Raw genomic sequence first — 25,727 nt, 5'->3', positions numbered from 1 at the left:
TGTAAGTCTGTCAGCCCCACATTATTATATTTGTTTTATAATTAGAATAAAGGGTGCCACGCCATACCTCCTAGCAAAGGACCAACTGTTCTTTGGTCATTTATCAAAATAATTAGTCTAAAGAATTCTAAAAAATGGTAACATACGACTTAATTGCTGCACACAACACATTCATCTAGCTGAGTATGTGACTGCTCCTGCCCACCCCTAACAAACCCAAACCATTTTGAAATTATGACAGGAAAGGTGCAACCAGGAGAAAATCTGGGAAGAGAAGCATGCAACTGGCAGATAAGTAAAAGACACAAACAGAAATATTGATTAACATCATGCAGGCATGCAAAAGGTCATAACATAAATCCAAATGTGAGACATACATAGAAAAAAATGATAATCTAACGAGGACAGAAAGATCTGGGCTTCAATGGAATAAAAGCGTCCTTTGGTTCCCTGTGGCTGTTTTGCATGTAATTACAACATCGTTCCAAAACCAATAGAGAAATACATGGAAAAAGGTTTTAGCGTGGTGCTACAGCTACACACACGGACAGTGCATGACTTGTGTAACCACCGGTGGAACACATCTTCTCTATGCTGTGTTGCATCACACTAGAGATAAGCCACCATGTGGTGCGGAGGATTTTCTGTTTTGTTATGAATACAGCCGTCATATCTCAAATCACGATGCCCTCGCTGCTGACAAACACAACAAGCAGTGTCACCATATCAAACTAGTTTGTTTTTGAAGCTTAACAGTTGTACCCTGCAATGAAACTTGCAAACTGGAGTCCATAACAGGCTTATTGGCTTTTACCGTCCCCACAAGTGTGCTTTGAGACCACCCAACAACTCTGAGCATGCAAAACGCATAGTGCACTGATTTATGTAAATCTACAAGAACCGATGTAGACATTAAACATGCGAAAGCGGAGCTTAGGTCTTGCAATCAAACGTTTCTGCTCTTATCAGCTTAAAAATCTGCAGCATATGGAGATTGTGCTCAACTGTTGCAGAGTAACACATCTCAGATTCAGGCAGTTAGAGACACATCACAATGTCCATGAGTTAATGCAATAAAAAAAAAAATCAATAAATCAAAATAAGTTATTAGATTCCCCCGTTATGTCAGATCAAATCACACAAGCAAAGGTGAAGATACGACACAGAGAATAGAAAATACACACACAGTCACACGCACACACACACACCACCTTTCACCATCCCAGCATGCCTTGTCCAAACCATCAGGAACACACTTGTTTTATGCAACTGTTTGTGTGTATGTCTGTGTGTGTGAGTTAGTGACAGTGAGAAATGAGTGTGAGAGAGGGACAGATAGGCAGAGTGAATAAGAAAAACAGAACTGAAGTATGAGCCTGGAGGAAAAAAAATGAAAGTGGGAAGTTACCTGTAGGGTCAAACTCATTGGAATGAAGTGAGGTTTTGTCACTTTTGGGTTTCTTGTCCGGGGGATGGTCTTTACTGAGAATGCTGCTGGTTCTAGAAAGAGGAACACCCGTAAGGAAAAGGGCAGGTAGGCTCAAAAATATTGAACAAAAATGTCACATACAACACTGTAGTCTTTTATACATAACATTCTTTGCTCTTTCATTGCCGTGCATGCATCTTGCTGCACCACTCTGCACATGAGCTGCTGCAAGACAAGTGAAGGTTCAGGGGGGGGGGGGAAGCGACGCACACAGAACCAACAATTGTTCGCTTCAGCTTTGAGAATAGTGAGGCTGAGGGTGGGGGGGTGGGGGGGAGAGAGACCTCCTAGTGTATGAATCACGCCGAGTGTGTCTACTGTATAATATGACGGCCCGGAGAGGATGTGGAGCGGCTCTGCTGTGCCCGGGGAGCGAGAGGGCCAGAAGAGAAAGGACGGAGGAGGTGCCACAAGGCCAGACTCCAGGCTTGAACCTCGGGGGGGGGGGTTGGGGGCTATGTATGGCTGCCTCTGCCTCTGCCTCTGCCTATACCAGCCCCAACTGTGAAAGGCCACTGTTCTGTTCACAGTGAAAGGCAGTGATGGGCCGCCCTTAGAAGAGGGACCCCTTTGTCCGTCACTGTGTGTGTGTATGTGTGTGTACATGAGTAAGGGGGGTGGGTTGGGGGGGTATGTTTGGTCCTAACTCTGAGGGCTTCTGTGTTGCAAGCACACCAGAACTAGTAAAACCTGCCTCATTTCCCTCATCTGGAGCCGTGCGTACGTATAAACCGCTGGTGTGTGTGCGTGCGTGCATGTGTGTGTGCCGCCGCAGGATTACCTTCCCGTAAGCATGCATGCATGCACGTCTCTGCGATTAAATATGAGAAAATGAAAAAGATTCGTACCTGTTTGCTTTCTTGGGAAACCTGTAAGATAAAAAAAAAAAAAAAGAAAACAGAATTGACCATCAGTATCAGGAATTACCTGACAGACAACTCGTGTAATAAGGGGAAACAAAAGCAAAGCTGCTTATGCATGTATGTATGGAGGGTGAAAAAACAAGACAGCAAGCTGACAGTTTCTCCTGAGACCCACATAGTGGTAAACATGATAATCCTGATCAAATACCAGAGTTCTTGAGCTGCAGATTAAAGCCTTTTCCAGGTCAAATGTCCTCAGATCTCCGCTGTGCATCAGCAGTGATTTAGTTCCTCACAGACATCCCGACTTTACTGTAATAATCATATCGTAATTACATCCATAGCGCCGTTTCCTCCGAGGCAGCCTGACCCGAGACCGATTACAGCCGCAAAAGTGATGAGACAATTTAAGGAATAATGGTCAGCAGCACCACGCAATGTTTCCAGGAAGTAAGAGATTTGTGTGCGTGTTAACATTTCTGTTTGGCAGATGGGCCATGAATAAAAAATTACTTAGAGATACTACACTCTTAATGTTCAAAGGCAGCTCAGAATAAAAATCTAGGACTAAAAGTCTCTGTGCATTGAACTGAAAAGAGCACACATTAGCATCTGACCTGGCTGGAAATGGTTAATTCTTACACAAGAACATTTTCTTCAGTGCTCTGGGAAAGATGAATAAAGACGTAATGTAAGCAACATTTTAAAATGAGAGAAATTCCCATTTTATGTTTTGGCTCTCTGAAAGTCATTAGCAATTTAAAGAGTAATATTAATCATAGATTGTATTTGTAGTGCTCTTTCCACTGAATGGAAAATCTCCAGAACACATGAAGTTTATGCCAATTATCTGGGTGGCCCCTCAGCTCTACAATATTCCTGGTTGGGGTCTGCGCAGTCAGCATGGCTCATTTTTCTACAGTCAGAAGGAGCCATGTTTTGCCAGTCTCCATGCAGTATGAGAAGAAAAAAAAACACTTCCACTGGGTTCAAAGTTATATTGTTACATAGTTACCATAAAGTCTAAATTTAGAACATTTTATTTTTCTTTATTGTGGTGAGGTGGAAAACATGGGAGAGACTTGATGTGTCAGCCAGGAAATAATCCAATAAAAGTGAATCCATTTTCAAACTTTATTCTAACGCCCACATCTTTGTATTCACGGCAACTTTCCTCAGTGAAACGCTGTACACCATATATGCTTAGTAACGTGTAGAAATGAAAACTATTGAGACAATGGGACCTGGTGACTGAAGCAGGGTTGCAGCACGAGTAACTACAAATTTCAGAACACCAGTGTCCCGTAATTGGGAGGTCTCACGACTAACTAGCCCACATTAACTCTCTTTCTCCTGGCGACAGTGTGTCCCATTCAGACCCGTGCAGGGGCAGCTGAATGGCCCGTTTATGAAAATGCCTCAGACTGTAATAAGTTCCAGAGCCTCCAGCCGAAAAAAAAAAAAAAAAAAACTAGCTTTAAGTAGCCCACTCCCTAAGAAACCTCTGAATTGGAGAGACGGAAAAGTCAGCACATAAACACACACAGCGAACTGGGACACACGTATGCACAAGCTCGGGGATGGCAAAAGTGAGTGGGCGGATGTTGTTCTTGGTCGAACGTACGGGAACAAATGAAAACATGACAGTCAAAGCGAGTTCTACGGAGCTGTATCAGACTGTCTATAATGCTTCTACTGAACTAGACTAATGAGTCACGCTTTCAGACATAATGATGCACCTCTACAACACACAAAGTCTTAACAGTGTCCACACATGTGACGCCTTGCTGGAAACGACCTGCCTAAGACATAACTGGGCTAAGCAGAAGACCTATAGGCAGATGAAGAAGAGAGATCATCCCAACAGACAGAAGGAAAAGTGAAAAAAAAACTTGAATGTTTATGCAAGTTTAGCTAAAAAGAGAAAATCGGGAAACAAATTGTGGCAGGCTGGGGTGAAGAAATCATTTTTCACTAGCAAACCTAACCGGCCGCTGTGCTTTCTACAACCAGTCAGACTGAATGCTTTCTCACAGTTACTGTACTCAATGATAACAGCTATTGTAAATAGAGACGGGCAGTCACTTTCATTCAGGAAGCCAAAGTGTCCCTCTCTGTCTCTGAAAATGAGGAATTGACAAATACAGATCAGATCAGACCTATTTCAAGGCGCTGACACAAACCGCAAACTTAAGTTCCATCTTGACTCATTACAGAGAGTGTTGCATGTATGTTAGCAAAGCGGCTGATAACAACAGTCAACCTGATTCTATGTTATGTTATGAGGAGACAAATAATTTCATATGCCATTTTCTTCTCTGTAACATGAGCAAAAAGATGGTTTATAAATAAACACTTAAACAAGCCTGATCAATGTCGACATGTTAACTCATGCTGGTAACACAGAGAGAATAGAACACAGTTATCACATCGGCTGCATTTCCCTGTTGTTTACCTTGTGATGCACTGTTCTATCTGCACTATTGAATTTCATGGAAACCAAAGATTGGAAAGAGATATGTTGCTGAGCCAGAATAAAATCAATAGTGAAGTTTATACATGGTAAATGCCACATCAGCAAGGGCACTTGCTATGCTAAAATTTCAAGAATGAAAATAATGCAATGGGTGAGTGAGTGTGAGAAGAGGAAGTTGTACTTCTTATGACTTCTTTCTGTAAGACATAGAGTACTGAAAAGTCAAAAGTAACCTCCAAAACAGAACATAAAAATGTCTAAAAGGAATGACATGATTGAAATAAAGGTCAGAAAGCTGCAGCATTACAGTCTCAAATTGAACATTGACTACATATTCATATTTATTCCAGTTGATCAGCTGTGGTCATAGTGACAGATGTTAAGGTTTGTGGTCTGGACTTTAGGGGGATTTCCCTTATACAAAACACAGCCACATAACCTACATTTTGCAACAGCATTTTGTGTGCTATTTTAAAGTGTTTGAGCTCAAACACAGCTAATCACATGTTAAATAAACTGAAAATAAGTCTGAGAGCAAATACTACTTTTAAGATGATGCACAATAATTATTTTTCATTTGTTATACGCAAATAAACATAGAGCAATAGCACGCTGGCCTCAGAGCGACGTATCAGTTTTTAGTTACACATGAGTGACGCACAATAACGTCATTTAGCTTTTAGTGCAGCTACACAGCTTGACAGGCTAAACAGTGAGTATTTAAAATACTCAGAGGTAGTCATAAGAGCCTCCAGAGCAGAAGTCTGTGTAGTGTGTATACAGTTATAGCAGCCACCGAGAAATGAAACTGTAGCTGTGACAAAGCTAAATTCTGAGGAGATGTTTGCCGCTCTAGCCCTTTATCTTCATCGTTACAGACTCCTCTTCACTGCAAGGTTGACTGGTCCCATTAAAGGGTCTTCCGGTGCAACGTTTCTCTTGAATTACCATAAAAAGTATCGCTGGCACACAGTCACAGCTCAGATAACTTCACAGTAAATCTCTAGTGAGCCATCACAATGGTTTCACATCAGCAGTGAGTTCTTTGTCTGGTGGACAACAGTAGTTTATTGTTCTACTGTATGTCCTAATGGTACTTTTAGCACTCGACTTCACTACACACTCAGATATTATGTGATAACTGAGAAAGTACTAGTGTAGGAAACAAATAGTCAACCAATCAATTAGCTGACTAAACTATTCTGATATTATATTAATTGTTTGTTTACATTAAAGCAAAAATGGCAATGATTTTTGGCACCTGCCTCTCAAGTGTGCTGTTTTCTCTCTTTTTTAGTTATTTATAAAAATAAAAATAAACTATTGATTGGCCAAAACAACCACCTTTCTCTTTTATATGAAAATATTTAATATGGGAAGAATCTACAGAGTAGGGCTGGGCCTGTTATTTGAATATGTAGTTTATGTTGACTTGTTTCAATAGGCTTATTTTTATACATACAAAGTATTTATCACAAATCTTTCCATTGCCGTTCACAGGAGAGAACCAGCCAAGCGCCCGTGTGAGCTGCAGGTGAGAGAGCGCAGCAGCGTCCTTTTTATTTTTCTTTAGCGGCACCTTTCTTATGAGGTGACGCACACGCAGATGTCTGTGTAAGTTTGTCATCTGACCATCTTTCACATGGACAAGTCTTTTAAGTTTGTTAAGTTTTCAGGTGCGTGGTATCAGAGTGTGTGTGGCGCCTTTTTGCCTTGTTGTTTCGGAACAAAACAAAACAAAAAGTTGAAACTTGTTTTAAACAATTTCTTTGTCATCTGCAAATTGATTTTAAATACTGGGGGAAATTTTGGGAAATTGTGATTTAAATAGGGATTAGGATTTGTTGCGAAAAAAGATTATAATTTTTTTAGGTCATATCGCCAAAGCCCTACAACAGAGATTAATAATGAAAACAAACATTAGGAGCAGCCCTAGAAAGTACACACTTACACTGTAACATAAAATGTGGACAGTAGGCATGGTGCGATGTAACATCTGCAAGTATATGAGTACCGTATATCTTCTGAAATAATATTGCTAATTAATTATATGCTGTATGAGAAAAGCTGAAAACAAAATGCTAGAGCAGAAGCAGTATTTCACAGACATAGACACAGCGCTGAAGAGCCAGTTTCCCTCAGTCCATTCGGTGCCTTCAGGATCTAGCTGTAAAAGTCTTCCTGGACGCAGCCATTAAATGTGCAGGGAGTGAGAGAGAGGGAGAGGGAGAGAGAAGGCAGAGTCAGAACAGGGTGGGATGGGAGGGAGGGGCAGCAGTGGAGCGGGCCTGGGCTTGAATGCTCCATTGAGGTTTGGTGTTTTGATGGAAAACTGTGGCAGAGCTGGGCCAACTGCAGCAACAGTGGCAGCAAGAGAGGCCAGGACCAGACCAGACCATGGAGAGAGAGAGAGAAAAAGTAGTGAAAAAGAGGGAGGGACGAAACAAACAGCCCTGAGGGAGCGGGACTCTGACACACAGCCATTTCTGTGAAAGGGTTTCCCAAACGAAAAGAGGAAAGAAAACAGTGAACAATAAGGAACTAGAGGCAACTCATGCAAGATTCAGGGGAAGTCCTTCAGGTTATTCTCAGTTCCTCCTGGAATAGGCCTATATGCTAATTTACACTCCAGTTTAAATCAGAGTTGAACTACAACCAACTGATTGGAAACTTTTAAAAGGATCAACACGGTGAAAAAGGCCGCCGCTCATCTGTAGGAAAAATACTTGGAAGAGGTGCTGGAGCTGAACTTAGAAAACAACAAAATAGCAACTACACACTCAAAACAATCAATTTGATGCCTGAAGAAGGTCACAATGACTGAAAGTTTGCAATAAACTGATATATGCACAGTGTTTTGAGTGTGTGGTTGCTATTTTGTCGTATTAACAGGATCAACACAAAAACATTGGAGTCAAAACTAAAAACAGGATACCTGTGAAGTCGCACATAAAAGTTGGTGGAGCAACAGCCGCTATTCTCAAATGTGCTTGACAGACTTAAAAACCACACAGCTTCACTACAGCAAAGTTGGGGGGAAAATCTCAACTTTATGAGTATATTCCCTGATACACAGGCTCTGTAGCTATCTATCACACCAACTTGATCTTCTCGATTCCAGTGAAATGGTATTACCTCTCCTCTCTTTTATGCCCATGAAATGTAAACTAAAAATGGAAAAAAAGGTGATGGTGCTAGCCTGGCTTTGACTGCCACTAGTTTGTATCCCTGTGTGTGCAAAAGCTCTATAAAAGTAGGCATGGCACACACGCTAAGTAGGGATGTGTAAACTGTGCAATGCTTTCCGTTTAAACGTGTACACGGTAGCGTCCGTCGGCTTCTCCCGCTTTGATTGGCCAAAGCGTCACAAGTGGAAGAATTGTGAGCGTGACGTCCCGACACGAAAATCAAATCCTAAAAACACAGCAGCAGCGCAGCAGCGATCACTGATCTGTACTGAGAGTGTTGCTGCTGTGTGGAAAACCAGGCTGTGGTCCGTAATCGTAATGGAGGCCCTCCTCTCTCAGGGCGAACCCATTCCAGGGCGCCCTGTAAAAAAATATATATTAAAAATTGCGTGTATCATTTAGGGATTTTTATTAAATGTTTACTGTTTCATTCCGTGTAAACACTGCTAATAATAATAATACCGGCTTAAAACCTGTCTTAAAGGGATAGTTCACTCAAAATTGAAATTTCACTCATTATCTACTCACCCTCATCGCACTGACGCCGGCGCAAATCGCGCAAGATTTGGACGGACCAGGAAGAGGCGCTTCCGCTGCAAACCAGCTTGAAATATAGACTTATTTTATTTTTTCGGAACAATTTCGCATTTCGGGGCTTCAATACAAGACGGACATTACATACGAGCAGCATGGAGGTATTTGGATGTTTTTTGGTGTGTCTTTTTGTTACGAAGACAGTTGGTATCCATTCGCAACCGTTATAAGGACATGCACTGCTATGCCGAGACCCCCTGTAACTCAGAGAAGCCACGGAGGACTCTGAAACTTCTCCCAGCCCTTAGTCCACATGAGGGTGGGTAGATAATGAGTGCAATTTGAATTTTGTGGTGAACTATCCCTTTAATAAATGAAGGTCTTCTATTCATTCTTTTCAAACTATCGCCACATCAGGCTACGTAATGGTTTACTAGCTGCTGGCGCTGTCACACTTACTCACAAAAAATTAAAATTAAAATAAATAAATTGCGTGTATCGTTTAGGGATTCTTATTAAACAAGTTTCATTCCGTGTAAACGTTTACACGTGTACACTGACGCACCCCTAATGCTAAGACAATAAAGTAGGCGGTTGCTTGATAAACTAAAGCTCTATCCTCACCGTCCTGTGTCAGACAATGCTGCGTTTGAGTCTCCAAGCCGAGGCAGAGCCACACACACACACACACACACATCACAGCACAGGTGTTGTTGTTGGGGTTGGGGAGAAAGGCGGGGCCTGCAGTCTGAGGATTGGACAGTTTTGGGAGTTGCCTGCAGGCTGCGGAGATCAGACCGAGGTGTGTTCCATTCCAGAGGGTGAAACGTTGCACGCTGCTGCAGCAACATCTTTAAAACGGTACATTACACTGCAAAACTTGGCAGGGCCGGAGAGTAGCTCTGTGGTGACGGCACAAAAGTCCTCAGCTGTTTTGTTTTTGCGCTGACTCATGCAACCCCGGGCCTGCCAGCCAAGTACCCTATGGAACTGGCAAGTCACCTTTTTTTTTTTCAGCCGGGCCAGCCAGCCAGCCAGCCATTCACGCCACCTCTTTAAAAAAAAAAAACCTGGCCTGTGATTCTATCTCAATGGTGTGTAGTGATACAGTCTCTTCAACCGCCTGATTCATGCCTGCAGCCAGTCAGTAGGAAATAACACACACACACACACACACACACTGCTTGTTATCTAATCTATACACCTGAGTCACACAATGTGGGTGCTCTCACAACACAGAGCCTGCATGACGTTGTCCGCTTTCCACTCCCTGCTACTAAGAAAGCAGCAGTCTACTCCCACGCACTGATACGTCTTCCATACAGTCTGTTAACGACAAACACGCAGCTGTGACCTTCGGCGTGTGGCTCGAGCGGTGTATCCAGGTAGACGTCGTATACTATGTGGGGTTTTAAAAGAAGGAGAGCGGTGAAATTAGCGTACGAGACGGACAGAGACACAAAGAGAGAGAAAGAGAGGTGTGGTGGTGTGGTGGTGTGCGTTAGAGAGACAAGAGCAATAGCTGTGGAGCTCAAGCCACAGCCTCAGGGGGAAAACGGTGCCCTTTCTGCCCCAATAAACCTCATCAGGATTCCTGACATGAGGGCCGGGGGATAGACATTTCTTCACGCTATGCTGTCTGCTGTCCTCCAGCACTGGGAAAGCAAAGGAGGTGGTTCAACATGCTACACTGTCCACACTGCTGCTGCTGCTGCTGCTGCTGCTGCTGCTGCTGCTGGTCGCCAGCACAGGCCAGGCCACAAAACCACCAGAGAACTTTTTTTTCTTTTTAAATCAATGACTAACTTCTCTGAATCAGAAAATCTTGTTAATGCATCACTTTCCTTTTCTTTTCTTTTCTTTTCTTTTTTAAGTTCAGGTTGGGGTAGTAGACTGTCCCTGTATTGCTGCTGAAGTGTCAGCCAGGAGCACATTAACACCTGAAAGCGACTCGCTGTTTTGCGTCTGATTTGGTATCCTGTGGCGATCTAAAAAGATTTACCAACAGCTGTTAGACCGACGCAGACCTATGATGACATTTAAGCTGATGCAACCTGAAGTAAAAAAGCGCATGACTGACACCTCATTCTCCCCCCAAAGCTATAAAATTTTCCATCTATTACACTATACTTACTACGAAAAAAAGTAGCTCGGTGGAAGCGAGACGATACTTTATACCGAGTGATTCATCACGAAGGGAAACAGCCTGTCATTAAGACATTCCTGGGACAACAAGAATACCTACACCGAAGATTCTTGTTGCAAAGGGATGATAATTTCTTTTTCCTTTTTGCCTTTCCTTGTCTTCCACCCATCAAAGGGACTGAACTTCAGAAGGCAGCGTCTTCCACGCGACACGACTGCAGGTTGATGAGAGAGAGACTTTGTGTTCTGACCCTGTTTCTTGTGAAGACAGAGAGTAGGGCTTTTAGTCTAGTCACCTCTGAATCAGCTGAAAGAGTCGGGGTTAACGTTGATCACAGCGCAGCGGCCTCTCCCTCTCCTCGCACACAGCGACGACATTCAATTACAGCATCCTCATTCTGCGTCCCGAGGGAGGGGAGTCTCAACATGCCACATAAATCACATCCCGTCGACAAACAGCGTTTTTTTTATAACATCTACCGTCCATTTCCTAGTATATTAAAGATTCAGCGGACATACATGTGCTCTTTGTGTGTTCTTGTTTAAGGAATCAATGTGATTTAAAATGAAGACTCTAACAGCAGATAAACTACCACCATCGTAGCTCTTAAACCACTGCAGTTAGCTCGGAGGCATGAGCCTAGTTCATGGCTACAAAACCCTTACATGGACATGTGAGGACATGACACTTGGGCAAGACAGCTCTCTTTCCTTGTCCCCTTTTTTTTTCCTCCATTGTTGTGATCCTGTCTTTTGTGGAGTGAAACTAATGTTTTGGCCCCGGAGCGCTCTCAGCCAACAGGGCCGGATTGTAGAGGGTGTCCACAAGCATCAGCATCACGGGGCTGGGTGATAAACCCCCCCAACTCCCCCAGCAAGCACTCACAGCCCCAGCTAATGTCCAGACTCCAAGCTACTCTGCAACATCGCTACCCCTGGGACGTTTCCTCTTCCTCTCTGCCGTCTCCTTCCGATTTTCTATCTCAGTGTCCATTTCTTCTCTGTCAGCGAGGCCGGACTTTGACTTTGAAGCAAGGAAAAATGAAAGATACCCCTCCAAAACATGCAAAAATTACAGAGGCCAAACCACAGGATTATTATTTTGAATAATTTGTCCACTCTTCATTTATGCATGCTTAATGGCTGAAGGCAATAGTGATGCAACAACACTTCCTTCCTTGGGGGCATGCAGTAATGAAAACTGCAGGGACTGACTGATGCTGAGAATGAAATAAAAGATGTACGCAATGCAGTGTGCAAAAAAAAAAAAGAAAAAAAAAAGAGTGAAATGGGACCTGGCAAGAAATGACTATGGTGAGAGTTGGTGTGTGCGTGCCAAAGTGACATCCAAGTGTGAGTCTTCCTACGGTCTTCATTTACATTCTATAAATAAACAAGACTAAGAAGCTGGCCAGTCATTCAGCGTAGACTTTCAGGTTTGAGATGTTTAGGTTTGAATACCGACTATTCACCTGGTGAAAACAACACAGCTTTTCTAACCATCTTGTGTAAAACTCTGGACGATATTACACTGAAAATATGTAGCTGTCCATCTCAACCAAAGTGCAGCCCATGTCATCAATAACATAACCTGCTCCCAGCACTTTGTGTCCAATGCATCACTGACAGTTCAAGTTGTAGCAGGGCAAAGACAGCCAAAGGTGAAATCACAACATAAGATGTCATGCACGTGATTAGTTTATAGTTTCCTTTAAAACCAAAATTCACATCACTACTGAGACAGAAGGATTAACTTATTCTATGCAGAAAGCCTGACTTATTCTAGTCAGAAAGCTTGACTTATTCTCCTTTTATGACATATGATTCAATGTACTTGTGTCTGTACTTGGAAATGCCATTATTGTCCTCCTTCTGAAATTAAAAAAATACCATCATTTACATGGATCAACAAGATGACAGCAACCCATAAGCGAAGGTAAGACCAAACTGTTGGAGAAAATGCTTACTTTACTACTTGGTCAATGCAGTTCACCATTCATCAGGCTGCTTCTACTTTTCTGCTGTGAACATGCATGTCCTACAGTCACGCCTCATGTACCATAACATAGCAAGATCAGTTTGAGTGTTTTCAATGTTTTTTTTTTCTTGCCCACATTAGAAAGACTCTGTAGCAGGAGGCTAACCGGACCACTGTCTCTGACACAATCTGCTTGTTTGTTGTTTATAAAGACAGAATTTATTGCCAATTGTTTGATTTAATAAGAGTGTGCAGGTGTTCCCGTTGCTTTGGGATTTCCATATACACGTGCTGCTACATTGAACCATGTTGTAAAACATCTCTGCTATTGGTGCCATTTGTTTTACAGATGATGTGTGCTGTAAAGCTGTTCTTTTTTGACAGAACCACCACCTTGTAAACAGAGGATCTTGATTATTTAAGCTAAAACATGTTTAACAGCATATAAATTCAATTAGAGTCTTTAAGACCCTGCTGGGTGGCTGGTGCTTCCTACAAGCAGTGAACAAAGATGTAGTCTTGCACACATGCTCACAGCCTGGAGTATGTTTAAAATTATTCTCCATTAAAAAAAAAAACATAGTTAAACTTTGCTCCATTTTGAAGCAAGAAAATCTCTGATTAAATAATCAAAAAGCATATTAAAGCTGACACGAACTTGCTGTGACCTAAAAGAAAACGCTGTTACTAAGATGTTAATGAAGTAGAAAGGCCCATGGGCTATCAAACTAGGATTAAGGTAAGGTTGGAAATTATTCAGAAAATTTCATGTCTGCTCTTGACTTGAGCTCAAGAAAGAAAGTGAAATCCTTCACAGTCTTCAAGCATCACTGCCATAGGAGAAAATCATACAAATTCAACAGCAGTGGGACAGGGCATAATACTAGTAGCCTATTTGTTTTGTTTTTTTAAAGGTTCTCAACCCAAAGACGTTCAGTTTACCATAACTGTCTTCAATAAATCTAAAGTAAATCCTCATATTAGAGAAGCTGGAAATGTTTTGGTCTTTTTGCTTTAAAAAAATGACTGTAACAATTCATTAATTATCGATAAAAAGGTTATTTATTTTCTGCCATGTGACTAACCCATTAATCTTCTCATCATTGCATCATCAAGTGACAGTATTCAAGAGTTATCTTTCTCAGCAACTGGCTCTTCTCATTTTCTCATGAGCTACATGCAATTGTGCAGCCGGCTCTCTCACTGCCCTACTGCGCAGCAACGCATCATCTTATAGCTATAATCATGTAAACTGCTAAATTAAGTGTTTGCAGATGTCAATGTTCTCATACGTTTTGAACTGAAGTGGTGTTGTATTAAAACTTCTCCACCCTGCAAATGTTTATTTTCATCCTTTCACTGGCAGAGGTAAGACGCATAACTAGTTTAGAAATATCACCATCCTGCATTACACGCTGAGCCGGTGCCTTGGTTCCACCGATCAGCGCTCTAAATGACTTGTTGATATACTCCTTTTAATTCACAGTTCGTCTTAGCTTGACAGCGCGCGGCCGTCCAGTATCAGTGCAGAGTAGACTAGATGGAGGACAAGCAGCATACTGCATTATCAGAGAGCGATGCCAAATGCAGGAGAGGCATACAAGCAGACCAAGCTGTCAAAACGGCTCATGAAAACATTTCTCATGAGGAAACAAATTCCACTGCAGTAAGGCAAATATCAACTGCAGTGGTATGTTATCATCAGCTGCTGTTTACACAATTATGATACTGGTTAACGGACTTAAAGGTCCAGTGTGTAATATTTGTCAAGGTTCAAAATCTGAATATACTACCGATCAATATATTTGTATAAGTGAATAATCGCTATAAAATCAAATCTGTTTGGTTTTCGTAGCCTTATAATTCTTCTTTTATACATTATAGCAAGGGTCTTGCTTAGAGAGTGTCGCCATCTTGCGCCGCCATGTTTCTACGGAATGGAAAATCCAGCCAACCAGAGAGCACGTTTCAAGAGTTTCTCATTCATAAATAAATAATAGAATTATTTAATAAATAAACAATAGAATCGAAATGCTGCATGTCACTGTTTTCCCCTCTTTTCTGTTTAATTGAATGGTGATAATCAATTAACCTGTTTAATTAGCTATTGAGTACAATGCTATTTTGCATTTAGGACTGGTGGCTAGGCAAACTATGCAATCTAAAAAAAATCACCTTAGGCTGTAGTAAATTGTGACTGGTATTATAATTGACAGTATTATGGGTGAATGAGTAACTGTCGAGTCATGTAAAATTACTGTGGAGGAATAATAATGGATCAATTCATGACAAAACTGTTATTTGCAACCCTATTATCATTAAATAATCACAGGAATAACTGCAAACGCTTTCCCCTGCAGGGCCACGATGAAGACACACACTAACCAGCCCGGCCTGGTGTACCTGAGCGACGCCGACAGACCTGGAGAGGAGCATACAGTGGACAGCCAGTTTGCTCCCCCTGAAAGCTATTGTTTACTATTAGTGATGTCACCAGCACCACTTCCCGGGAGGGCCTCAGAGGGGGGGTGGGAAAAACGTGGAGATCAGCAGAACTCTATGACAAAGAGCTAACAGCACACTAAACTGACCCATCGGCTGGCGGCCCAACCCCAATGGATGCTGGGTGCATACTCCCACCGTGGCCAACTGAGCGAAAACAAAATGCAAAACACCACACGCCGCAGGAGCCAGAGCAAAGGACAGGGGAACACAGACAGACTTAAGGGACGAGGGAGAGCCACAATAGCATTAATCAATTAAGTCATTATCATCGGCCATGATGGAAAACAACGTTTAGCAGCTGTTGCATCCTGATAATGATTCACATCACAGGCAAAAAACTCTTAGTTTATGCACAACAGAGGTGGCTCTTTGCTTGCACATTCTACAAACTGCTGTCACACTGTTTTGCATGAACATGGCATGAATCATGCTGGACTGGCGAGAGTAACGAACGACTGCGTCTTTGAGGAATCAGAGTCTGCAAAACCAAAACAAACAGATTCACTATGAAAAAGGGAAGTCTGCACACCGACAACAGCTCCAGAGAAATAATTTATTATTACCTTAACAATAAATTATTGCTCTGGAGCTGTTGTTGGTGTGCAGACTTTCCTTTTTCCAATGATTTACTTGTGTTGTCCAGCACCCAGCATTTAGACTTGGGGATGTGCGTGTTTTTTCTCTCTATCTATTCTATTTTTTCAAACTCACTATGAAAGCATCAACACACAAAGCCGAAAATGAAAAGACAATAAATTTGTGCAGCTCCGTCACATGCAACAGCAAATCTGAAACCCTGCTGAGAGAAATAGCAACATAACATAAGGTGCTTCAGGAATCAGGAATATCTCCCTGTGCTCATCATCTGTAGTTTTAATGTCATTACAGGTCGACTGAAGTGACAATTTGTAAATGCTACAGATAATAATGAGCAGAGACATAATAATATCTAGAAAAAAGCGAAACAAAACCATAACAGCATCACATTAGTGGTTGGTGCCAGCCACTGTTGCCATCATTGCAGTGGGGGGAGGGGGTCATGTAAAAATGGGGTTGGGCTTCGCCTCTGGCTCTAGCCATGAGGATATTTCATATCCCAACCTGTGCTATAAGCTTCCCTTAGGTCTGAATCTACAGACCACATTCCTCTGTATTAACCTGCTCTCCTAGCAGGTATGTGGGATTCAGGGAGGAAGAACTGACGTAATGCAACAGCTTCATTTCACATCCAGGGTGCAATCACATTGAGAATGAAAACTTCTTTATTCTCCAGGTACGAAAAACAAAGAGGAAATTGTTCCTGTGACGATGACGCAGAGAATACTGACGTACAGTATAATGTCAATGGATTAGGATGCTACACGGTGATCCCTCTCCACCTTTTAGTGAGCTCCTCAGGCCTTGACACATTATTTAGCCTGTTGGTCTTAGCAACAGCGTCCAACCTTTGTGTTTAAGCTGACAGATGCCTCAGATAAGGTGATTACTTGACGGGAGCTAAGGTTTTGTCTAAATCCAGAGATTGTTTTAATAGGTGTAGGAGAAGGTCAGCTTTAAAGGCTTAGAGGTAATAGTGAGGTTGAAAGGTGTAAGAGAGATCATCGATGACTGTTCCCTGGCACACAAACAGTGGCAGGCCTTCTCAGTCTTTGGACAAGTAGTACTTTACTTTCTGCAGAGAACTCCATTACCCATGCTGAGATCAGCAGTGTTTCCATTAAGATCTGATGTGCTTCCCTTAGTAATTAGATTGTATAACACAGTTATTACCCAGCACATCACCACAGAGAAAAGCTTCACTCAAACCATGCATTTATATATTTTTTTTTTCTTGCCAGATTGTGGATTGTATTTCAGATAAGCAGCAACATAACTAAATCAAGAAACTTTAACAAAATCTTCTGTTTGGCTACTGTGAGGATTCAATTTGTGACTGTGGAGTGCAAGACAGTGCATTAATAGACCCAATAAAGACTCGTTGTGTCGCATACCTGTCAGTGAAGCTGGACTGTGTGTCACTCATTGGGCTTCCGGTTCTAGATTTGCAGCAAATTATATCCGATTAACATTTTCCAGAGTGTGATGAGGCGATTTCCTGGAGCGTCCTTCTCTGGCATCCGTCTCAAGTAGGCAAGGAAGGAGTTTGGAAACGGTGCTGGGAATAAATTAATGAGGAAACTGCTGGGTTGTTGCAAGGCCCCCGTCCAAACACTAGAGGAAATAAAGATATGACCTATACGTTATCTGTCAATCACAGCAGCAGGGGGATCTACAGTGCAAAACCTTTAAAAAAAAAATAATAATAATAATCGGGGCCTCTGTCGTATTATAGCTGTGTAAATTACAGTCAGATGATATTCTATCCGAACAATAAGCAATATTTTAGGACGAGTTGTCGTACATGTATGAACTCCTCCTTGTATGAATCCTTTTTGCATTCACATCCCAGATTCAGATTTCCGCCCGATGTTGAGACGTGTAAACAACAATCCGTAAATCCAAATGAAACAGGCACCGTGGCCCTGCGATGTAATAATCCGTCCACCACCACCACCCCCAGCTCGGCTTGGCTTGGCTTGGCTCGGCTCGGCTCGGCTCGGCTTGAATGGCCTCCGTTTTGTGCCTAAACGATGTCTGAAGATGCTAGAAATTCCTCCAGTCCAGTCACATTTGGTATTCCCTGCTCCCAGAAATGCCTGCTGTCTCTGTGTGTGTGTGTGTGTGTGACCACGAGAAGAGCTCGACACCGAGTTTAACGTTACTAAATGAGCGAAAACAACGGCAGCTACTAATGATTCACCGGCTAAAACGGGTCAAGTAGTCGGTTTAAAAGCACATTGCCTTTCTTCTTTAGCCAAAAAAAAAACCCTATTTCTCACGGTGAACTAACTGGCTGGTTTGCTGTTGAATCTCAGCAGCTAACGTTACCAGCTAACAAAACAGATGAGCTCTTTCAGCAGAAAAAACTTTGCTTCGTGTGCAAACTAGCAGCAGCAAAAGCAAACTCCCCGTTCACAACAATGAGCCGCCGCCGGCCGACCGACCGAAGCGACCGAAGCGACCGACCACCGAGAGAAATATTTATACAACACAACAACCGCATCAACGTTGACTGTGTCGTGTTGTGTCGTGTTTTGTCTCTGCGTTGTGTCCTTCTCCACAAAAAAAAACGTCTCTTCGGGTTAAAAAAGAGAGAAATCCCCTCCGGTGGGTGAGGTGTGTTGAGTTGGGTTAAGTGTTAGCAGCACAGCGCAGCGACGCTCCGTGACTCCATGTTAGCAGGACGCAGCCGTGTCTCGGGAGGAGGATCTCCGTCCGTGGATGTGGAGCTGTGTGTGGAGCAGCAGGCAGGAAGCTAACTCTGTGGAGCTAACTTAACGGGACACACCGTAACAACCAGTCACTCTGGGCAACAACGACCAGGAAAGAAGGGGAAAAAACCGCATAGGCACCTAAGTTAAAACTTTAAGCGAACACCAAACGCTGTTTTTTTTTTCTTCCAACTTAAAACGCTGTTTGTTCGGGAATATAAATTGCGGAAAGGTAGTAACAAAAAAATCCCACTTTCTGCCGCTAGCAACGCCCTAGCCAGCTAGCTGCTGCTGCTGCTGCTGCTGCTTGAGTCCAGTCAGTAGCGCTTCTTCTTCCACTAACCACTTCCGCCGGGAGATGGGAAAACTGGAAAACTCACTTTGTTTCAGCAGCAGCAGCAGCACAGCCCGAGAGTGGGAGAAAGACTCTTAAACAATAACAAGATAACTAACTAACTAACAACACAGCATTTAAAATCCTTATGGTAAACGTCTTTGAATAAAAACAATAGTTCAAGTTTAAACAGCAGATGTTTGATGTGAACAGTAGGGAAGACGGATTGGTTAAATTAAATTAAATTAAATTAAATGGATTAAATAAATACATAAATAATATAGGACAAATGTAGGACTGTTGAGGGAGCTCGCAATGCTTTTTGTTTGTTTGTTTGCTTGCTTGTTTTGTTTTTTGTTGTTGTTGTTTTTTGTTTTTTTTTACTTATTTGTTGTTATGTATGTCTTGATGGTGTCTTTATGTGGGGGATGGAAATTTAAAAGCTATGCTTCCTCCATCCCCTTTTCAGACCAGGTGTTGTTGTTTTCTAACTGTGCTGTTGCTGTATTGGTATGTTGGTGTCTGTAGTTTGTTCTGTTTGGTTGCTGTGGTCTGGTGTGAAATAAACACTACAAAAAACAAAACAAAAAATAAAGTTTCAGCAAAACTTGTGTGCGAGTTTTACATTCTTCAATTAGTTGCTTGACAGGAACATATTAGGCTCATTGTTTACCATAAATACAAAATAATACATCACCTGTGACTGTCAGACTCCTCATATTCAGACTAGACTGCTTATTGGAATTTGAATTGAAAAAGTAATTGATATGATCCATAATGGAAATAAATATATAAACTTTATTTCAGACACAGGTCCATATCACAATCAAACAATATAAATAGTAGGCTACAAAAATAAAAAATAAAGTACAAAAATACATTTCATAAAATATACAGACTATTGCACCAATGCCACCTTAGCCTAGAAGTGAATCGGTAGCAGCTTTTCAATGGGCTTACTAGAGCCTCAATTATGTGATTCTCTGATTTGTCGAGGCGACACATAAAACTAAACATCAACTGTCTTAAAAGTGCCTCACATAACTGTTAGTTGCAGCAATTAGACTATTAATGAATTAGAGTAGACAGTCAACCAACTGATTGCTCAACTATTTCTCTAATAGAAAGTGATAGAATAAGATAGAGGTGTTATTAGTCAATTACGATAATCAATCAGGTGCACATCAGAAAATGAATCAACAACAGTTTCTGCAAACATGTTGGAAATTTATCAAGCACAAACCCCAAAATCTGTCTTTTTTCCCCAGTGACAGATCTATTCAAGTCACTGGTTTCACTGGTTTTCTCTTTGTTATATCAATCTATTAAACATCTATGGGTTTTAGACAATCATCACACAAAAGGTCCAACTGACAAGCATTTTTCACTTTGTTAACAATGCAACCAATAGACAAACTGATAATAAAATAATCATTAGGTTACAGGTTGTAACTTAGGCTACAGCTCTCCATCTTTTTTTACTGTTTGCTTTTTTTGCTTTTCCATGGTACGTAAACCTCTCCTGAGAATATTCCAGTAAGGATGCACTTTCCTTTAGGTGGCTGATTAACTTGATAATTATATGTGTTGTATGATTATTTTGTGGTTTCCATGGCTTTCTGTCTGTCTGTGGTAGGTCTGGGACTGGGCGACCAGTCATTATGTTCATTATTTACGGCTTACAGGCCAGGCTTTGTCCACAATTCACATGAAGACACTCCTCTCCCATTCTGATGAAACTTTCTTAACTCATCCTCAATGAAAGCTTGAAAGACAAAGAGGTAAAGAGGGAAAACACACTCAAGCAGCAGCGTGTGTGTGTGTGCATGCGAGCAACAGTGAAAATGCAAGATGATCTGGAGACTTTCATTCGTCTCTTCATGTTTATTCATTTTGATAATGAGAATCAAATTCAGGTTTATTAACACATACATTTATCAACTTTATGAGAAACTGCTGCAAACAAAGATGCACATTTGTTTTTGTAATAATTTGTAATTTTAGTGATGGTAGGTGCAAAGCCAGGGTATGTGTTCATGACGTGTCATGCAACCTTTCCATGATCCATTTTGTGTTTGTTTTTGTTGGTCATCTAGCACACTGCATGTATGAGGCAGTGTATTGTATATGATTATCATTTCTACTGTTGTACATTGCTGTCATTTTTATTGTAGCCATCTGATAACCTCCTGTTCAATGCTACATTATATGAAATATACATAATATTCCATGCGGTATCACACATTGTGTGCCACAATGCATGAAAACATGATGGAACTGTTGTATTTTAGGTATAATCTGACATTGCTCTCAAATTGCAATGCTGTGAAAGTGTTTATTCTCCCTTTGAATGTCTTCATATCAGCATTACCAAAAGACTGTTTTCACATTTTCTCACTGATCACTCAACACCATCATGTGGACGGTTTAGGTAACTTCAATGTCAGTGCAGTCAATGCAACATGCAGCTTGTCCTTTGGTTTTAGTTGGAGTTTTGTGGTTTGAAATGCATTCAGAAACATACAAACAATATAACAAGAGCTTTATTTTATTTAACACAGGGATTACAAAGGCAAGTAATGAAACCCAAAACTGAAACAACCAAAACATTAAGAAAGTACATTCAAATTACTAAGGCACACACCAGATTTTTTTACTTCCTTGGATGTAAATGGTAACGCTCACATGATTTGTAAAAGTAGCAGCCATGTAAACAGGCCTTGTATAAGAGCAACGCATCAAATCAATCCAATGTGAATGGGAAAACAAAGGGATGAATGGTGACTCTGATTTAGCATTACTGCAGAAATCCATGTCAACTAAGATAAACAAGATAAGGTCACAGTAATAATGAAACTGATTTGAAATCTGAGCATAAAGATGGCAGCTAGAAGGTGGGTAGCTTTTGTGAACTGGAGCAAAGGAAATGCAGTCTATGAGTGGGACAGGTCGTAATATTCTCTTAAAACAAGTCATCCGTCTTCATCGCATGATGCACTTTTGTGTTGTATTTGATATGGTCGGAAATAGATGTCACAACATAAAGGTTATTATTTTCCCAGTAATTAAAAATCACAATATGACAAATGTATGCAAAATAACACAAGATACTAGAACAGACATTCACTCAAATAAAAATATTTCACCTATGTAAATTTAAAAATGAAACAAATCGAATTATTTATGTATTGTAGTATGTTTCAAATTATTTAATAGGACAGAAGAATTCTCACAAATGATAACTCAATAACATTATTATCATCATCTGAGCACTACTAGGTCAAATGTGCAATACTGCCCTGTGTAAAGGCAACGTGTAAATAGTGATGTAAAAATGGATCAGGGTTATCAGAGTGCAAATCTTTTGTCAGGCTTTTGTCTAATAGATTTAAATGGTGCATGTTCACACAGCTGGTGAAAATAGACATACAAATTCTGATTAAACTTCACCAATTATTTGAATATACTCATAGTTTATATATTAAAATGGACTGCAAAATAAATAGCATTAACAGTGTAGAACTATGTCATTGAGAGGTGTCTCTCTATGTATCCGTGTACATGAGGGAAGTAGAAATGAACATTTTTAGGCAGGCTCTGGAATAAGGTTTCAGGCAAACACTTAAAGGAATTACTATAAACTATATTAAACAAAGTAATCAAACACATGACACACATTTCTCTGGAATTCGCTGCAACTTTCCAGTATGACTTCATCTCCCTGAGAATACCTTTCACATCTGCTCAAAGCTATAAAAATGCAAAAAAAAAAAGAAAGAAAAAAAAAAAGGAAACTAGTCCAACCTCTTTGATAAGTGTTTCACAAGGATTATGGCCATTTCATGTAAACTATTCTTTCCTAACAGTGAACCTTCCACTACCAGATATGACTAGGCAACAGTTCACGCCAACTGAAAGCAACATCTGCTCATGTGTTTATAGAAAGTGCTTTGGTTTTCAGGTTTTTCAATAACACGAACTACATCTATGTTGTTTCTGCACCAGAGTCGTTTACATAATATAATCTAGCATGTGTTCAGCAGCAAAGACTGCATTCAAAATGAGGACCTCACAGACAGATGTCACAGGATATTTCTCACCACAGAGAGTTATGCCTTTGAAATATCCTTTTGTTAATCTCAGTTTAATATACAAAAAGTTGATCTTTTTTTTTTTGTCATTTCCCTTGCGTGTCCAAAAACATAACCAGAGGCGAATCAGTCCTTCTTCCCTTCATGACCATTAGCTGCTACTGTCCCTAGATGGTCTACGTTGGGTTTGTGCCAGTTCTTGCTTTTTCGTATGGTGAATCGAACAATATCCACCATGAACACCCAGGAGAGAGCGTACATGGCCACTCCCCCACACTTGATGAAGAATCTGGGTCTCGGGGAGATCAGCTCACAGTACAGCATTGTGCCTCCCACGAAGACTCGCATCAACACAAACAGCAGCACAAAAACGACATCCACGACGTCCCCCAGCAGCGACCTGTAACGTCCTGTCTGTTTGAGGAACCAGCGTGCCTGCAGGAGTGGGTTGGTGATCTCGCTGCCAAAGAGTACCGCGCAAGACTCGATGCCAGACTCCCCCAACCACAGGGTCAACAGGATTCCCAAGATGCTCATGGTGTGGTGGGCCAGCATAACGGGTCCTTCTGTGCGGAAGTATACGCACCAGGCCATATCAAAAATGAAGTAGCCCAGGCTGAAAACCATGGCACTTATCTGCAGAGGGGTGTTTTTTGTACCTAGTAGTACCCACAAAACAGAAACAGTAAAGTTTTAGCTGACAAACTTGTACAGAAGAATCACTAACTACAACTAACAGGAACTGTATGTTGATATCAACAGGCAGAAACACATTTCTGATGAATAACCTATAGGTCAAATTATACTCTATTATTGTGGCAGCCCTGATCATTTGTGACTTATCTTATTAGTGCAAACATATCCATTTTTAAAAAGTAATTAATTGTATTAATAATATACATACATATGTCATAATTCCATAATTTGAATGCACAGAAAATAAGCATTTTACCTGGATAGGTGAAGGGCCATGGTCCATCCACATAGCCTATGTATCCTGTTATGCAGACTACCAGGATGCCATGCACCAGAGTGACGAGACGACAGTTCCATTCAAAGCTCCTGGACCCGTTCACATGACACAATGTAAAGTAGAAAGAGCCCCAACAGCACAGGCACAGAAATGAACAAGCCACAAGCAGCACCATCTTCTTTTCTGAGGACAACAAACAAAAGAAGAAAAGAAAAGCAGCTAAATCCAACTCACAGTTCCTTTTCAAAAAGCCTGCAAGCCAGGAGTCATCAAGCCAACTCTGAATCATATATCACGGTGAGAGAAAAATACATGATGGGAGGCACATCTTGCTCTTTCATATCGCTTACAGTAGAAAGACACAGCATTACCGTCCCAAGACTTGGACTGTGCAATCCTTTGTAAGTGACCAACAATTAGCCTTTGCTTGAACTATAATAGCACTATAGTTGGCAGGCTGAGGGTCTGGTGGGGTGAGGGGGACGTCTCTTCTTCTTCTGTGACGTTTGTACTAGGAGGTGAGACCATGCAGATGGACAGTCCCACCCTCACTGGGTTGGAGCAAGATGTACACTTGGTTTTCAAAGAGACTCCAAACAAGTTTCAAAACTAGATGAGAGGTTACTGGGTGCTAGGCCTCAGACAGCTCCCACAGGATGACTGGTTTGGTTGTCATATGACATGTGCCCTTTGAAGACTAAATAAGCCTAAAAGAGATGTGTTGTTGTTGTCTTGGTTGCAGTGTGTGTGCAGCCAAGTTAATAGTTTTATGGATATATGAATGTCAGGATGGTATTAGGAGATAAAGCGGTGATAGTGGAACCACTCTATCCGCGCCTTTAACACACTTAACAAAAAGGTTTAGCATGAACATGAACAGAAGTAGACATGTAGTTTGGATTATGACCATTCCCAAAAGCTGTTTCTTCAGATAGCAGCATACAAGCAATACAATAAATAAATTATAGATTTTATGTAAGGTATTATGAATCAAACATGTTGTTTTAAACCTGTGTAAGGTACTAGGTAATGCTGCCATCTAGGTTATGCTTATTTAGGCTAATTTTTGTTTGTTTAAATAAAGTTAACAGATGAGACACTTAGTTTGTGTGTGGACAGACTGTGTGCTGTCTATATTGTTTGTCTATGTTTCTTTGTTTGTGTCAATTGTCAACAGCTGATGTTTTTGAATGGGTAAAGTAAAGTGATGAAAGTGTAAATAGATTTTAAGCTTTTCAACTTGCACAAAACGAAAGTTGGCTATCTTCATATAAGACTTGAACTGCGTTCCCATGGAAACCTACATATGGAAAGCAGTGGGCGACTATAAATCCGTCCACTTAAAAGGCTTTTAAAAGTCCATTACTGCTGTAGCAGCCTACATACAGCATGATAACACCGAGAGTAGCTTAAATGTTTGTGAACTGAGAGTGGGCAGCACGGCCACAGCTTATCCAGTCCGTTTAACGGGATACATTACCACCCTGTTAGCCCCGGCGATAGCAGCTAGCATCAGATGGCTAACAAAGCCGTTTTCCTATGGAAGTGTAGGCTACCCTAACGCAGTAAAAAAATAAAAAATAAAAAAATAAACATAATTACCTGATAGGTGCACATCTGTGGCAGCTTCTTCACTCACATCCCGGGTGTGCTGTGCCCCGTGAAGCCGCTGTCTTTGGGAGGAAAACTGTCCATGGTTTTGTTTGCAGACAATACTGGCTACTGTTTGGTTTGTTGTCCTTTATCTGAGCTCCGCCGGCGGTGCCAGCTGCCTATCTCCCTATCTCAGCATCCCTGTATTATTTCCCTACCTCCTTATCTGCCGCCGCGTTCACGCAAA

The 25,727-nt window shown here is 41.3% G+C and overlaps 2 protein-coding genes across 5 annotated transcripts in view; both read right to left on the bottom strand.

Annotated features, from left to right (window-relative positions):
- The window catches only part of arhgef12a (Rho guanine nucleotide exchange factor (GEF) 12a), a 43,028-nt gene extending 24,504 nt beyond the window's left edge, over nucleotides 1–18,524 (bottom strand). For both annotated transcript variants that reach the window (XM_083985470.1, XM_083985471.1), the window contains exons 1-4: nucleotides 17,580–18,524; nucleotides 17,170–17,389; nucleotides 2,338–2,358; nucleotides 1,409–1,500 (exon numbers count right to left, since the gene is read on the bottom strand). In XM_083985470.1, the coding sequence (XP_083841596.1) occupies nucleotides 1,409–1,500; nucleotides 2,338–2,358; nucleotides 17,170–17,201 (145 nt within the window). In that variant the 5' untranslated portion in view covers nucleotides 17,202–17,389; nucleotides 17,580–18,524. The remainder of the gene's footprint in view (nucleotides 1–1,408; nucleotides 1,501–2,337; nucleotides 2,359–17,169; nucleotides 17,390–17,579) is intronic.
- A 2,876-nt stretch (nucleotides 18,525–21,400) lies between these two features.
- tlcd5a (TLC domain containing 5a) lies at nucleotides 21,401–25,695 on the bottom strand. Of its 3 annotated transcripts, none has more exons than XM_083984405.1 (3): nucleotides 25,490–25,695; nucleotides 23,867–24,070; nucleotides 21,401–23,573 (listed from the first exon to the last, which is right to left on the bottom strand). In XM_083984405.1, exons 2-3 carry the CDS (start codon nucleotides 24,060–24,062, stop codon nucleotides 23,041–23,043), a joined length of 729 nt encoding a protein of 242 aa, XP_083840531.1. In that variant the 5' UTR covers nucleotides 24,063–24,070; nucleotides 25,490–25,695; the 3' UTR covers nucleotides 21,401–23,040. The 3 variants fall into 3 exon arrangements, with proteins under 3 accessions (XP_083840531.1, XP_083840532.1, XP_083840530.1); XM_083984406.1 differs by lacking the exon at nucleotides 25,490–25,695 and adding an exon at nucleotides 24,238–24,346; XM_083984404.1 differs by lacking the exon at nucleotides 25,490–25,695 and having other exon boundaries at nucleotides 23,867–24,302.
- Between the last annotated feature and the right edge of the window lie 32 nt (nucleotides 25,696–25,727).

Source organism: Trachurus trachurus, assembly GCF_905171665.1.
Source record: "Trachurus trachurus genome assembly, chromosome: 13".
Classification (NCBI taxonomy): Eukaryota; Metazoa; Chordata; class Actinopteri; order Carangiformes; family Carangidae; genus Trachurus; species Trachurus trachurus.
The sequence above is the reverse complement of the archived record's forward strand: the minus strand, read 5'-3'. Positions and strand labels throughout refer to the sequence as shown.